This window comes from Saccopteryx bilineata, chromosome 11 (assembly GCF_036850765.1).
Source record: "Saccopteryx bilineata isolate mSacBil1 chromosome 11, mSacBil1_pri_phased_curated, whole genome shotgun sequence".
NCBI lineage: Eukaryota > Metazoa > Chordata > Mammalia > Chiroptera > Emballonuridae > Saccopteryx > Saccopteryx bilineata.
In genome coordinates, this window is record NC_089500.1 from 79,686,668 (window position 1) to 79,701,914 (window position 15,247).

At 58.0% G+C, this 15,247-nt stretch overlaps 1 protein-coding gene across 5 annotated transcripts in view; it reads right to left on the reverse strand.

Moving 5' to 3' along the window:
* SLC44A3 (solute carrier family 44 member 3) overlaps positions 1-15,247 on the reverse strand; it is a 61,835-nt gene that overhangs the window by 8,482 nt on the left and 38,106 nt on the right. For 4 of the 5 annotated variants that reach the window (XM_066247103.1, XM_066247105.1, XM_066247106.1 and 1 more), the window contains 2 exons: positions 13,484-13,640; positions 10,308-10,379 (listed from right to left, as the gene is read on the reverse strand). In XM_066247103.1, coding sequence (XP_066103200.1) covers positions 10,308-10,379; positions 13,484-13,640 — 229 coding nt within the window. The remainder of the gene's footprint in view (positions 1-10,307; positions 10,380-13,483; positions 13,641-15,247) is intronic. The other variant, XM_066247104.1, reaches the window with a different exon arrangement.

The window sequence follows — 15,247 nt, forward strand, 5'->3', positions numbered from 1 at the left end:
CCATGTACAGGCTATTTCTCAGACTCTCGGGGACCGTCCACCGGGGTCTGTCCAAGCGGCAGGGGAGGCGGTCCTACGAGACACATGGTGGACACAAGGGCGGACACAGGGAGAGCGACAGGAAGTGCTGGGCGTGTGTGGCTCTCAGCCTGGCTCCTGGAGTCTCCCCGGCCTGGGCAGGTGCAGGGCAGACTCCCCTCATCACCGTCTCTGGAGCCACAAAGCCCGGCACCTCCCAAGGCCCACCCCCTAGGGCCGACCCGGTACCCCGAGTCACACGGGAATGCTGTGTGACCGTCCACCACTGAGCACGCTGCCCCGTCAGCGGCCATAAGCCGGGGGCCAGACCCCCAGAGAAAAGGGGCTCTTCTTCGGGGAGAAGTAAGTCTGGGCGACCGCCCCTCGTTCCAGGTTCTCGGTCCCCGCACCCTCCTCCAGGGCTGTCTCCGACCTGACAGGGGCTTCCCGATTTGTTTGTGCATTTCGTTACACTTGGTTTTGCCGTCAGGAGACAGGTGCGCGTCTGCTGTGTGTGAATAAACACCAGGGATAAGCAATCATGGCAAGCGTTCAAGGCGCGCTTACCACGAGCCCGGCGCTAGTCTATACTCCAGTCTGCATTCGCCCGGGTGTGTTAACCTACGTAACCCTCTTACCGTCCCCACGGCACGAGGAGGACACTGAAGCACAGAGGTCAGGTGTCTGCATACCCGTGACCACGTGGCATCGCCTACCAGGGGGTCATCAGCCCCCCTGCTCAGAAAGAGCCTCCCAAAGGCTCAAAATTACACAGCTGCCCATGAGATGGGCCATTAAAGAGCCAGAGGGCTTCCGATTAGGCTGGCCCCAAAGACTGACCATCCCTCTCACAGAGGAAGCCTGCCCGCCGCTGGTCACGGTGGGGGGTGGGGGGGTGGCCAGCCCGCGATGTCATGTGCCACTTCCTGGTGAACCTCGTACCTCCAGCCACCATCACCTTCGGTCCCATCCGTTTCTCACCACAAGTCAGAGACTCGATGACCGGGGGCACTTCCTGTTCCCATTCCACAGAAAATTCTGATCACTAGAGAAAAACACAGCGTACGATCTAAGCGCACCGGCAGGGGACGGGAAAGTCGGATGGCAGCTTTCGCTGACTTTGAGAGTGACCCCAGAATGTTCCCAGCGGCGTTGACAAAGGACGTCTTTGCTCCTAAGTCAAGACCGAGGCGGCACAGTCCAGCCTGTGTCCTTCCTCAGCCCCGGGAGGGTGGAGGAACTGTCAGCCCCGGGGCTCTGTTGACTCTTCACAAAGGTAAACAGGGTTTCCCTCCATATAGGAAGGAAGGCTTTGCCAAAACACCGCTGTGAACGGCCAGCTTTATTTCTGGAAGGCCTTCTGCACCACGTTCTGATATTTATGAACTCGAAAGAACCGCGGAAACAAACCCGAGAAGCCGGCCGAGGAGCACATAACGCGGGTATTCACGCTTCCCTCAGAACCGAGAGAACCAGGTGACCCCTGAGCCCGGGGACAGCCACACAGCCTGGGACACTGTGGTGTTTTTTGTTTTTTTTTATCACAAACGCACGCTTGGGAGGTGGTGTGCCTGGGAGTCACCGGGCAGGGCAGTTCAAGGGTTCACTGGCCACCGGTTGCCAAAACCCAGTGTGATGGTGAGTGAGGAAAATCTCCAGTCCCCTCCGGGGTGGGGACAGGTGAGTGGACATGCCTTTGCTGAAACCTGCTGGTCAGTCGGGCACAGGTGGTGCTGGTCTGGCTGCTCTTGCTACATTTGTTGACATTTTGCTGGCTTTTTTTTTTTTTAACATAATGGCTGTATTATTTTCATGCTCATTATTTTTTTAAAACATCAAACAACAAAGAAAGAGACAGAGAAGACAGCAGGGAAGTCACTGTGGTCCCATGACAAGAGTCACTGTCACTAGCATCCCGGGGACATCGGCTGAGCTCTACACACAGCCACAGGTGGGGGCGAGGGGGGGCCAGTTCTCAAAGTGCAGCTCTCCGTGGTGTTTCACACAGAAGGATAAATGCTGGTGCGACTTCCACAAAAGACATGAAACCAGAGAGACCCCGGAGAGGAAGGCTAGAATTTGGGGCAAATATATCTTCACACGTTAAGACTTGGGATTCTAAAAAATGGAACTTCCTAAAATCATTATGAAAACTGGAAAGAGGCGAGAGGACTCGTTTTCTCCTCGCGCTGCGGCTGAGGCTGAGGCAGTGTGGCTGGTCAGCGAGGCAGTGTGGGTGGTCAGCGATCAGCCCCCTCCCACCCCCCCCCCACTTTGGGTGAACGTCACTGTCATTCCAGCTAGGGTCCGTCTGTTCCTCCAGATTAAAAGCCACCTCGACGTCACCCAGGAAAACCTTCCCGTGTCTGTGACGAGGAAGTGGATCTCTCCACAGACTGAGTCACTGGGCAAAGCTGACGAGGTGGGACATGAATTGGGGGGGGGGGGGGTCAGCCAGAGCCTCGCCTTCCACAAACCCAGAAAAGGGCTGAAGGCGGCCATCGCTGAGGAGCTGGCAGCGCCCGGCTCCCCCAGCCGCAGGAGGACTGCCCCAGTCAGTGAGCCCTCCACAGTCCCGGCTCTCCCACCAGGACGCCCGCGGGGCCTGAGCATGCCCAGCGGGGGTGAGCAGGCAGCGGGAAGCCGGTCCCCCTCAGGCGAGGACAAAGGACAGGCTCAAACAGGACACAAGGGACAGGAAGGCTGTGCTGCTCTCTGCCCACAGGCTTTACTGGGAAGACGACGGTGGAGTAGGCGTGGTACCCACTGAAGACCGCTGGCCCGTCTGTCCCTAGCAGGGCACCGCAGGTAGCACCCGGGAGCCGTACAGGCCGCAGCCCGCAGAGCCCCACGGACACCAAGGTGGGGGGGGCCTCGCACCCCAGGTCAGCTCTCTGACCCCTGGGCCGCCGTGTGGGCGGCACCTGCCTCAGAGCACCGTCCTTGAGAAGACAGACTCAGACCGTGTCAGGAAAGGGGGACCACGGTGCCTGGAGGCTGTCAGCACTCAGTCCTGCTGTGCTAGTCACAGACCTCAGAGGTCAGTTCCTGAGTTAAGAGAGGGTCAGACATCGGTCTCTGCTCGGAAGCTCAGGACCACAAACAGGGTCCCCGGAAGAGCCTCTGTCTGCCCCAAAGCCTGCCCTCTCCCCACTCTGTCAGGACGCTGGGAAAGTGGGCCTAGCGCCCAGGTCCGGGGAGGGGCAGGCGTGAGAAAGAGGGAGGCCGCAGAACATGTGGACACTTATCTTCTGAAAGAAGGGGAGGGCTGGGTGCTGAGGAGAGAGAGGGCGCTGGGGACATTCATGAGAGGTGAGACCCCAACCCTCCCAGAACCCTTCCGCCCCTAGCAGCAGGGGCTTGACCTGCATTTGCCCAAGGGGTGGGGGGACAGACCTCTGCTTAAAAGGTACGTCAGGGCCCTGGCCGGTTGGCTCAGTGGTAGAGCGTCGGCCCAGCGTGCAGGAGTCCTGGGTTCGATTCCCGGCCATGGCACACAGGAGAAGCGCCCATCTGCTTCTCCACCCCTCCCCCTCTCCTTCCTCTCTGTCTCTCTCTTCCCCTCCCACAGCCAAGGCTCCATTGGAGCAAGTTGGCCCGGGCGCTGAGGATGGCTCCATGGCCTCTGCCTCAGGCGCAAGAATGGCTCTGGTTGCAATAGAGCGACGCCCCAGATGGGCGGAGCATCGCCCTCTGGTGGGCATGCCGGGTGGATCCTGGTTGGGTGCATGCGGGTGTCTGTCTCTCTGCCTATCTGCTTCTCACTTCAGGGAAAAAAAAAAAAAGGTAAGTCAGGGCAGCTGATATGGACACGCTGTGTCACCTGACATGCCTGACAGTCCCCAGTGTCTCAGTATGGCTTGAAGGGGGAAGGAGAGAAGGATGAGAAAGAATTCCGCCCACGTGTGACCCTGGCGGAGGTCCCCAGTCCTCTGGACCCCAGATGAGGCTGTTAGGAGGGCAGAGCACTCCATGACCTGTCTTATTGGGGTAACCTCGAGCTCATATCCCCAGGAACCCCCTCTGGGGTCACACGTCTCGTCGTTCCACAGGAGGAGGCAGACTTGAGGACCCGGGGGCTCTCTAAGGGAAGAGCCACGCACAGGCTGGCTCAGCACGGCCCCATTCTCTGCGGGACCCTCCCATCACCGAGAATGCACCTTCCAGCTCTGCAGTTTACAGGGGACCCCAGGGGTGTCCACGCTTGGGGCTGGGTCCAGGGGAAGCTGGGCGGCTCTTTCTGACTTTCCTGAAGGACAGCACACCTTCTCGCCCGCTGACCAGCCACCTGGCAGCATCTTTAACCTCCACCTGCCCGGCCCTCATGTCCCTCGGGGGTCGGGACTCGGAGGAGGACGAGGAAGGACTTCCTGCTGTCCACACTCAGCTCTGTGGCTTTGCTCCTCTCTAACCTGCCGCAGGTGACCACATAGCCTCTCTGAACCCAGAGGCCATCACCCAGTTGAGAAAAAGACAACGGATAACAACATAACCGGCTGTGCAGGGATCTTTGTGAGGATGAAGGGCATTCAGACTCTCCGTGAGCACAATGGGCACGGAGCTCCTCCCAGTAAATGGTATTCTTGCCCTCAGGGTCCGCGTGACAAGGCCCAACGTTCAGCTGCCTCCTGACTGGCCGAGGGCCCTCTCTTCTCCCTGGTGAAGTCACCCCCTTCTTCACCGGCATATCAATCGCCTCTTGGAGAAGAGGGAATAATCTCAGGTCAAGCCTGTAGGGTCCGGCCTGAAATAGCAAGCAGCTGCCCATGGGGGCTCCCCCCAGAAGGAGGGCAGGGTGCCGAGGTCCCCGGGGAAGAAGCTTTCTGGCCTCGCCCTCCCGAGCCCCGAGCCCTGCGAATATGCCTGTGGCAGGTGGGGGCCAGGAGGCAGCAGGAAACAGGAGGACGGGGCTCGCTTTCTGCCAGACAGCCTGGGGCCTCTGACTGACAGGTGTCCTGGTTCCCTTCTGTCTGAAGCCAGGGCCGCGGCATCTGCCTGGAACAGCTGGGCCGTAGGGATTAGCGTGTCCCTAACCGGGCCGCGGTGCAAACTACCCCACGGACACACCTGTGCGCTTCCTTCTCGGACACGCACGTGGGGAGCGCCTCCCCAGGCCCTCACCACCCGAGGGCTGCCCCGAATAGCTCCAAAGCGGTCAGCCGGCAGCCGGCGGGGGTGGCGGGATGTGGAGCCACTGCCCCCCCCCAGGGAGAATGGCTGTGTGGGTGCTCTGTGACGAGACGAGGCTCCCTCCGACGTGGAAGTGGATCTCTCTTGGCACGTCCGTTACCAAGAGAACTGTGCCCCTCTAAGAGTGGCCACACTATGTCTGTCACCTAGCTAGAGAGACTGCCTGACAGTCACGGCTTCCCCCACCCCAGAGGCACATGTTGCCATGGGGGGGGGAGGGTCACGGAGCTGCTGGGGCCCAGCCAGCACCGGGTGCCTCCGCTGTGACGGACTGCGAGAGGAAGGGGGCGGGGACAACAAGGCTCTGGGATGTTACAGAGTCGGGTCGGCCACAGAGGCGGAGGACCGAGATCAGCACTATATGCACTGAATCAGAGCACCACCCTGGCCCACGGCAGGGGCTGGGGAGGGCTGTGACGTGGCGGGGGGGGGGGGGGCTGTGCGTAATTTCCAAGGAGCAGCAAGCTTTCCTGGCTCAGCCAGATCACCTGGGGCCCCGTGACCAGTCTGCTCATCAGGAAGCCTCAGCCTTTCCATCAAGTGCCAGGAGGCACTCACCTGTGTGCTGACTCACGTAGCTGGGCAGCTGCCACCGTCAACGTGGGCTGGCAGCTCTGTGGACCGCATCCAGGTAGACCTGAGTCACTGCATCCTGGCCGAGCCCCTGAGTCACCACATCCTGGCCCCAGGGCCCCCGGCTGCCCCCCGGGACTCACCGTGCTACCTGGCCTCAGGGCCCCCGGCTGCCCCCCCGGGACTCACCGTGCTACCTGGCCTCAGGGCCCCCGGCTGCCCCCCGGGACTCACCGTGCTACCTGGCCTCAGGGCCCCCGGCAGACACAGGACAAGGGCAGTGCACTCCCTGGCTGACAGGAACGAGGGGCCTGGTGTTTATTCCTCCAGGCTCTCGTCCTCGTTTTATGGACGGACGGTGGTCACTCTGTCACAGCAGAGCCGGAGGCACCCTTGCCAGGGGACCTTTGTCCACTCGCATTTCAGTCCACCAGCCAAGATCCTGGGGGCCTGACATCAGGGCGCCCTAAAACCCCGCTGATCTTTGTGACCCGGGGGTAAGTCCTCGTCACGAATGAGACGCACAGTGTGAGAAACGAGACCCGGTCAGGCGTGGACCGTGGCAGGGAAGCACGAGCCCACGCTCTCCCCACCCTGCCCCAGGTCGCCCCACACAGAGCGCCTCACAGCTGCCAGGCGGCAGGGTGGCACCCACTGGTCCCAGGTCTCAGCTGGGTGCCACCAGGAGGGTCAGACACCCGCACGAGGACCTCGTGGTCGTCGGTGGGGCTGAGCCCTCATTCTGCAGAAGCTCAGTGGGGGTGAAGGACCCCCCCCCCAGTTCCACCAAGGACCCAGAGGCCCGCTGCTGCGGCCACACCCGAGATGCCTCCACCTGGACCAGCCCACGCCCACTTCCTGTTCCTGCCCCCACGTCCCCCAGAAGGACAGGGGACTGAAGAAAACGTAGTGCTCAGCATGCTAAAAAAATAATACATATACGATGAATTCAACAGTAGCCAGGTGACCAGCAGAAGGAAAATGCTCAGAAAGAGGAGAAAATTGCACTTGACCAGCACAGCCAACCCACGGACACTGGGGGGGGGTGGGGGGAGGGGTGGTCAGAGCCAAGGGTGCTTCCTATGTTGGCCAAAGTCCCAAGCGCTGCCATCACCACGGCAACCAGAGGTCCCAACTGAATCACGATCTTAAGTCCTGAGGAAACTCAGTAAAACGCTAGTTCTAGTTCCTGCGTGACGCGTCTCGGAGCCTCAGGTACACGCTGTGCGCTCGACTGCTGGGGGAGCGGCCCTCGTCGCACGTGCGAAGGAGTACCCAGAGCGTCTGCCCCTGGCCGGGACGGCCTGAGGAGAGGGCGGCCTGGGGTGTCCGGGTCACTCTGGAAGCCCCAGGAGGTGTCCCGGGACCCACCCGTGGGTTTCAGAGCCACCTCAGAGCCAGGACAGAGGTCTGTCTGTCTGTCCTTGAAGGACAGGAGGTGTGCATGTAGGGGGACATCCCCACGAGGCACCATGTGTGGACACGGAAGCGGCAGGAGGCAGGACATTCCTGCAGATGGTCAGCTTGCGAAGCCCACAGGCCCACGGGTCAGCCAGGCTGCCGGAAATGCCGGGAGGGAGTGGAGGCTGCAGACCTCCCTGCGTGGAAGTGCCCAGAACACCAGCCCGGAAGCTTCTCCCCTGAGTTGCCTGCCTGGAGGAGGCGGCCCACCCCCACAGGTGTCCTGGGCACCCACAGCTTCCTGAGTCACCCTTCATGCCCTACGGGGTCCCCGTGCCTTTCTTGTCCTCCTCCCCCCAAAAAACCTGCCGTCCCAAGCCTGCTGCACAGCCAGCAGACCCGCTCCTCGGGCCCCGGGCGAAGAAGAAACCCTCCCCAGGCCGTGCGTGGTTAAGGGCTTGGGTCCCACGGGCAAAACGGAGACGAATTCAAGTCCTGTGCATCCTCGGCTTGCTCGCCTGCGCACTGGAGCTGCCACCGCAACGCGCTGAAACCCAGCGGCTGACGGACGCAGGACGAGCGCTCAGCACACTCGCTCGGCCTCGAAGGAAGCATCCCCCCCCCGCTGCGGCGGCTGCTGTCCACTGGTCACCCCCAGGACGGCACAAGTCTGACCCCCTCTAGGAAACCTCTCCCAACCACCAAGTCCAAGCACCGCCCGGTGACCAGAGTCCCCTATTCTGAACGCCCGGAGCTCTTGTTCCAGCACCGGACGTGGCCCTGTCTGTGCTGTTATATCAACGTCCCGTGCAAATGCCTCTGACTGTCCCCCGCTCCCCACACCAGCCTGCCCGCCCCTCGCAGGCCTGGGCTTCCATGGGGCAGCTTGGAAACCCCACGCCACAGCGGGGCCTGGAGAGAGCCTCGATGTCCGCAGGACAGCGAGAGGGGACGGCTGCTCCACCTCAGGGCCCTGCAGGACCCCGTGGCCGACCAGTCTGCCTGCGGACGGTCCTGTTGCTTCCGTCTTTCCCGTCTACCTGTGTGTCTCCCAGCCTTGATTTCCGTGTGTCTGTGTTTTATTACAGTCCATACATTTTTATAATGCATCTCAAAACCTCTGTGGAATAAGCTGTTGCCGGGACATGTGTGCACAGCCCTGGTCCACCAGGACCAGGCGGTCACAGGGCCAGGCGTGCCCACCGCTGTGGAAGGCGCTGTGCTACTTGACTGTACTTCACAGACGCTGGGTGGAAGCAAAACAAATGGAAGCTGAACTCACTCTAAAAGGCACTCCAAGCCCTGGCCGGGTAGCTCAGTTGGTGAAAGCGTTATCCTGAAACACCAAGGTTGCAGGTTCGATCCCCTCTTAGGGCACATAGAGAAAGTAACCAATGAATGTCCAACTAAGGGCAGCAACAGATGAATGCCTCTCCCTCTCTCCCCCCCTCCCCCCTTCCTCTGTCTCTTTAAAATCAACCAGTAAGTAGTAATTTTAAAATAAAAATAAATTAAAAAAAATAAAATGCACCCTGAGATTTTTTTTTTTTTGTATTTTTCTGAAGTGAGAAGCAGGGAGGCAGGCAGACAGACTCCCGCATGAGCCCGACTGGGATCCACCTGGCAAACCCACCAGAGGGCGATGCTCTGCCCATCTGGGCCATTGCTCTGTTGCAACCAGAGCCATTCTAGCGCCTGAGGCAGAGGCCATGGAGCCGTCCTCAGAGCCTGGGCCAACTTTGCTCCAATGGAGCCTTGGCTGTGGGAGGGGAAGAAAGAGACAGAGAGGAAGGAGAGGGGGAAGGGTGGAGAAGCAGATGGGCGCTTCTCCTGTGTGCCCTGGCCGGGAATCGAACCTGGGACTTCCACACGCCAGGCTGACGCTCTACCACTGAGCCAACAGGCTAGGCCCACCCCAAGATTCTTAAGAGCCTTAAAAAAAGAGCTTTGCCATAGGAAGACTCCCCTCTCCTCTGAACAACCAAAGGTATTCTCAGCCCCACTCAGAAGACATGGTTAAGCACAGAGGACCTTGTTAGTCCTTTCCTGCTACAAGCACATTTATCAGGACAAGGAGCAACAAGAAGTGCTTTTCTAAGTGAGATTTCTGTGGACGTTTAAATCAGAAAGCAGCCCGCTCACTTACAAAAACACTGCCTAGTGTGGCTTCCACTAGGCGCTATTAAAATCTCCTAGATTATCTACGGAAACATAAAACGTATTTAAATTTCCATCCATCCGAGAGACTCCAGGGAGAAAAACAAAATCTGGAATTCAAACAGTCATGGTATGCATTTTTTCCCCTTGATTATTTTTTAGAGGAAATATTTGTAGCTGGAATGGGAAAGAGATAAAAACCAGGGAGACAGCTCTTTTCCCGTTTCAGGAAAATTAGTTTCCAGGGAAGACACGGAAAAGGAGCTCTCAGCTGATCGATCACATCATGCGAGGGTTTCCAAGGCCTCCTCCCCTATCTCTGAAGAGGGAAACCCACGTCTCTGAGTCTGAGGAACGGCTCTACCGACCTGGGGTTCTCACGTCAGGGTCTGCGCGGCCCAGCCCAGCCCACACTCGGGGGGGGGCCAGCCTGGGGTCCCCTGGCCGGCGCGAAGAATAGTGGTCACCGTTTTTTAAATGGCTGGGGGGGGGGGAAATCAGAAGATTTCTAGACACGCAAAAAATGACATGGACTTTAAACTGCAGTGTCCATAGTGTCCCTGGAGCCCAGTCAGGCCGAGTCACCTCCCTGTCATCCATGGCAGCGGTGAGCAGCTGTCACCAAGACCCCATGGCCCGAAAGCTTAAAACATCCACCCAGCCTGGCCGCTTACAGAAGATCCCCGGCTGACCACAGAGATGGGGCCCACCCGCTGTGTCCCCCCCAGGGGGGAGGAGGGGGGCGCGTGAAGGAGAGGAAGGGGCCCACCCGCTGCGTCCCCCCCCCCCGGGGCGCGTGGAGAGGAAGGGGCCCACCCGCTGCGTCCCCGGGGGGGGGGGGGGAGGGGGAGGCGTGGAGGAGACAAAGGGGCCCACCCGCTGCGTCCCCCCCCCCCGGGGCGCGTGGAGGAGACAAAGGGGCCCACCCGCTGTGTTCCGGGGGGAGGGGGCGCGTGGAGGAGACCTACCTGGTTGAGAGGGCGCAGGCAGTTGTCCAGACGGCTGAGACAGCGGGAGCAGCACCTGGACCAGGCGCTCTGCTGTGGGGGTCGGGGCGGGACCAGAGGAACAGAGTCAGAAAACACCCAGGGAGGCAGGCAGGCGGGCGGTGGGTTCTGCAATGCAGACGTGTCTACCCGGAGACACCCCAGGCGGGGACGCACCGTCGCAGCGCTCACGCCGTGTGGGAGAAGTCCTGCACAGGCTGTGGCCCCTTATTATCACGACTCTCATAACTTATCACCAACGACCGAAGTGTCTCTCTCACGGGCTGACCCGTTACGACCGCTGCTAACAGCAGGGAGGGGCGAGGGTTAGTCCTTATTCACTATCAAAGGTCATAACTAGGCCCTCTGGTTTAGGTTAAAAAAATAATAATAATAATCATAACCTTCAGTGTCCTCAAGGATAAACTTTGGTTTCTCAAACCAGCTTCTGGTCACGACAAATGCACACCCCAAAGAGATACAATGTATTACGCTTTGTAAATACGTTATGTGCGACTTTTTTTTTTTAATCAAGTTAAATATTTTTGGAAATCAATCCGATACAGCAGTGAGACTTTTCAGGGCTATCTTTCAAAGGAAAATTAGTCCGTTGAAATAGAACTTGGACTTCTATAAAACTCAAAGAAGAGTGGATAGTTTCCAGAAGGTCATGGAGGGCAGGTGATTGAATACATCCGACCCATGACCCACAGTGTTTTATTTTTTGAAAAATGCCTGAAAACAATCCTGAAATAGTCCTCCATGAGGACCCCGGGAACGCCTCAGCCTAATATGGACATTTTCTTGTCCCAGCGTTAACGCAATCGCATGCAGCTTGACCTGGACGCTCTTCGGCCTGGCTGGGGTCGTGAAGGAGACAAGTCACTGTGGGAGAAATCACAACAGGGGGCTGTGTGAGACGTCTGAGCTGTGGACACAGCACAGGCTGCGAGCCTGCTTTGGAAGGCCGTCTCTTCTTAACCTAAGAAAGGGCACACTTCCAACAGTGAGGTCACTAAAAGGGAGTCATGTGGCCCCTTGGTCCTCAGGAAGTGGTTCTCAGGAGCACCCGGGAAGTGGTTAACAACCTTTCAGATCTCTGCCAGGGAGACCAATCCAGCCGTGTCTATTTTAGATTTACGGGAGGCTGGTTCCCCAGAGTTTAAGGTGCCGAGCTCAGGGAGGGGCGGTGAGGGCCCGCTCTGCTCCATTCTTCCATGACGACACACACACACCTATCTCTCTATCTGCATCTCTACATCTCTGCACGCACACACTCTGAGAACTGGCCTCCCCAAAACGCGCCCCTTCCGCATGAGTTCTTTTGAGCTGAAGGCAATCGAGACCCGGAGGGTTCAAGAGAAACGTCTACCTCTCTGTTAAAGAACTTCCGTTAGGGGGTCTCGTCCAGAATAAGAGCCATCTCCAGAAAAGAACATTTTCTGACCTCTCTCTAAGGCAGGACCAACTTCTAATTGTCGAACGTCTTTTTCTTTTTCCTTATGGTCCTGCATGGACATCCTTCTCGCTGAAGCCACAAGGTGCCTTACCTCATCCTTAGCTCAGCGTGTCATACGTCCCTCAGTTTCCCTTTCTGTCTCCGTCCGAACCTCATCGTGGACGGGGAGTTCCCATACATACCTATGTGATTAACATGTGGCCATTTTCTCTTGTTAATCTGCCTCACGTCTATTTTGATTTATTAGATGAGCCAGAAGAGTTCAGTTGCTTCAAACACACACACACACACATACATACACACACACACACACACACACACACACTATTCTCTGTCCAAGAAATCCTCCTCCAAGTTTCCTAAAATTGAAGGATAAATTTCAAACTGTAGGAGCCAGAGTAGCTTGATTCTGCCAGGATCTGAAAATGGCCCCTCAAGTCACCAAGATGTCTGTATTTTTGTTGTTATTGTTGTTGTTATCCCTTGAAATCCAGCCCTGAAAGTCTCACTATAGAATTTATTCAACTGAGTTCTTTTTTTAACCTGGGCACATAGCTAGTACCCACAAAGCGCCATTTCAATAAAACTACGAGGCAACAGTGTGTGAGGGGGGGCAGCTGCTCTGCCCGCATTTCAAGATAAGTAAAGCTGGATAGAACTTCAGGTGAAATTCAATCAACAGTTACCTAAACCGATAGGGCTAATCTCAAATCCCGATGATCACGGACTTAAAAATATCAGCAATTCAGGTGTCTTCTTGAAAGAGCGAAGAAGAACAGCTCCAATGTAGAACGAGGAACCCAGCCTGCTGAGCTCGCTCACGGAGGTACCTAGACTTCCGCACCGTGCCGGTCGGGTGTGTGAAACTGGGACCGTGTCCCTGGGGGTGGAGGTGGGGGGTGGGGGAGCAGCCCTGCGTGGGAACGGAGAAGCTGGGAAAAGGCCAACCTTCCCTTGTCTGGTGGGCCAGAAACACCCTGAGAACAGCTGTCTTCCTGGTGCTCCGGTTCCCATGGCTTTCATGACCAGCGTGCGCAGAAATGAGAACCTGGGAGGAGAAACCCCCGGCACAAAAGCCCTACAGTGTTCTGTCTTTTGAGCTGAGATTTGGGTCATCTTGCCTATTTCTCACTCTTAAGTGCCCTCTCTCCCTCCCTCCCTCGCTCCTTCCTTCTCCTTCCCTCTCTCCCTCCCTCTCCCCCCCCCCCCCCCCACTCCATGGCTTCCTCTAGTAAACATGAAAGGCAGGGAATATTTAAGCGTTAAAACACAACTATCGTTCTTATCTTGTAGCATATTTTCTTCCTTAAAAAAAAAAAAAGGGCACCTGAATGTCCACAAAAAACCAGTTTCAATGTGCTTGGAAGAATTCAGCCAGCTGGTTCAGCATTTAAATGAGGAGGAGACCACCTCACTCAGAACGGCTCCCGCCCTCCCGCCCTCCCTCCCTTCCTCCACACCGTGTGGGTGGGAGACACAAACACACACAAGCACACACACAGAAGGCACAGGGCCAGAAAGTCCGGGGGGGGGGCAGGGGACGGGGGGAGCAGGGGACAGGGAATGGCTTTCTGAATGGCCCCTGTCACAGGTCAGGGCCCCAGTCACAGGTCCTGCTCCCGCTCTGGGACAGGCTGTAGGTAGTGTTCCACCAGCACCGCCCCACTGGGGAGCCCCGGGGAGCAGGGACCTGCCTCACCTGGTCCCTCAGAGTGCTGCACAGGTACAGGAGAAGGGCTCTCGGGATGCGCGTCACGGTGATCAAACACGACCCTTTCACGACGGTCCCCTGATGGTAGCAGATGAGGGTGGAGAGGGACGACAGGACTGGGCGACTGGGAGGGTCATTCTCATTTCTGGGGGCAGGGAAATGAAGAGAAAGGCAGTGTTTATGAGACACCGCTGACCCAGGAACAACGGATTCTGGTGAAAACCGGCAACGGCCCCAACTAGCAACACAAAGCAGAAAAGCGTTTGGCGACATTCTCGTCTTCCTTGGCAGCGAAGAGGGAAATAATTTCTTGGGCTAAGTTAATTCCTTCTGGGGGCACTCCGTGCTACAAACAAACATAGAACAAGAAATTAAAAAAAAACAAAAAAAACACAAATGGGATAAAATCATCCAGGTTCCCTCTTCCCAACCCCTATTCCTTCTACCAACCCTTTACATTGCCCCTTTAATCTCATTTTCGTCTTGGGGACTTTAATCCTTGAGTAATCTGAAGGTATACACCACACACGGAAGCACTGCCTGCCTGGGCGGGTGTCTGAAATCACTCCGTCATGAGACCAGGACGGCGGCCAGGGAGGTAACAGTGAGAGCCGCAGGACAGGCCCGGGGTTTGGCCTCAGCTCAGCTCTGGGCTCCTGGAAACCCAGCCGACTCCGGCCCGGCTTTCGAGGTCACCTCAGTGTGAAGCGTTTACTGGACGTGTCCTGACTCAGCTCCCAAGAACGCCCGGCCCAGAGTCACAGGCAGGGAGAGGAGAGAAAAGAGAAAGTGCAGCCTTCCCGTCCAAACCTGGGGGTCAAGCAAAGGGGGCAGCCCGGGGGGCCCCTCCGAGTCCACTGATGCCAGTTCTGGAAAACGAGGCCCCTTCCGAGAAGCCTCTTCTCGGATTCCAAGTGCAGCCTGGTTGCCTCCCAACGGCCGGGCTGCCTCTGCGCGGCCGGCTTGCTAATGAACTAAGGGTTTGACAAGGGCCTGCGCCTGAGAGAGGGAGGGAACGCGGCCAGGGGTTTCCGGAGTTGGCAGCGGCCTGGTTCTGCTGCTCCTCGTGCGGGGAGCATCCCCCCCCACCCCCCACCCAGGAGGGAAGGCCCACGTGTGCTTCAGCTCAGTGTCAGGAGAGGAGGGAGCAGCGGGGGCCACAGCGATGGGAGTCCATTTGATTTGGTCATCGGGAGAACAGGCCAGGCCAGGAAAACCTGACAGCTTCTCCCTTTCCTCTTTTTTTATTTTTTTAAGGAAGAATGTTTAGTTTTCCATTCTGGAGGTCCGTGTGCTGTGGAAGAGCTCAGGGGCAAAGGACCTCCCCTGCATCCCATCCAGTCAGGATGCAGGCGGCTCACAGGCCTCCGTGCGCACGGGGACCTAGGCCCGTCCTGCAGGCGCTGGCCACTGGGGCCAGGCATCCGCTTGCTGGGCAGGCTCAGCAGCATGGGGTGCACCCCTGAGGGCAGGGTGTCTGAAGGGTACCGACTGGCCCAGTCCACACGCATCCCGAGGAGGACTCCGTGGTCCCAGGAGCAGGAGGCTCAGCGCTGGGCAGACCCAGCCCATTGCTCCCACATGGCCAGCTGGGAGGTCTCATGACGAGGGGAACAGGGTAAAAAGAGGGCCCTTTAAGCCCAGCTCAGAGAGTCGCTCCACACCTGCCCTGAGAGGTCAGCGGACTGGCTTTGAAGTTCCCACCTCACCTTCCCTCCAAGAGCCTTTTCCGGTTTCTGTCCTCCCTCCCAC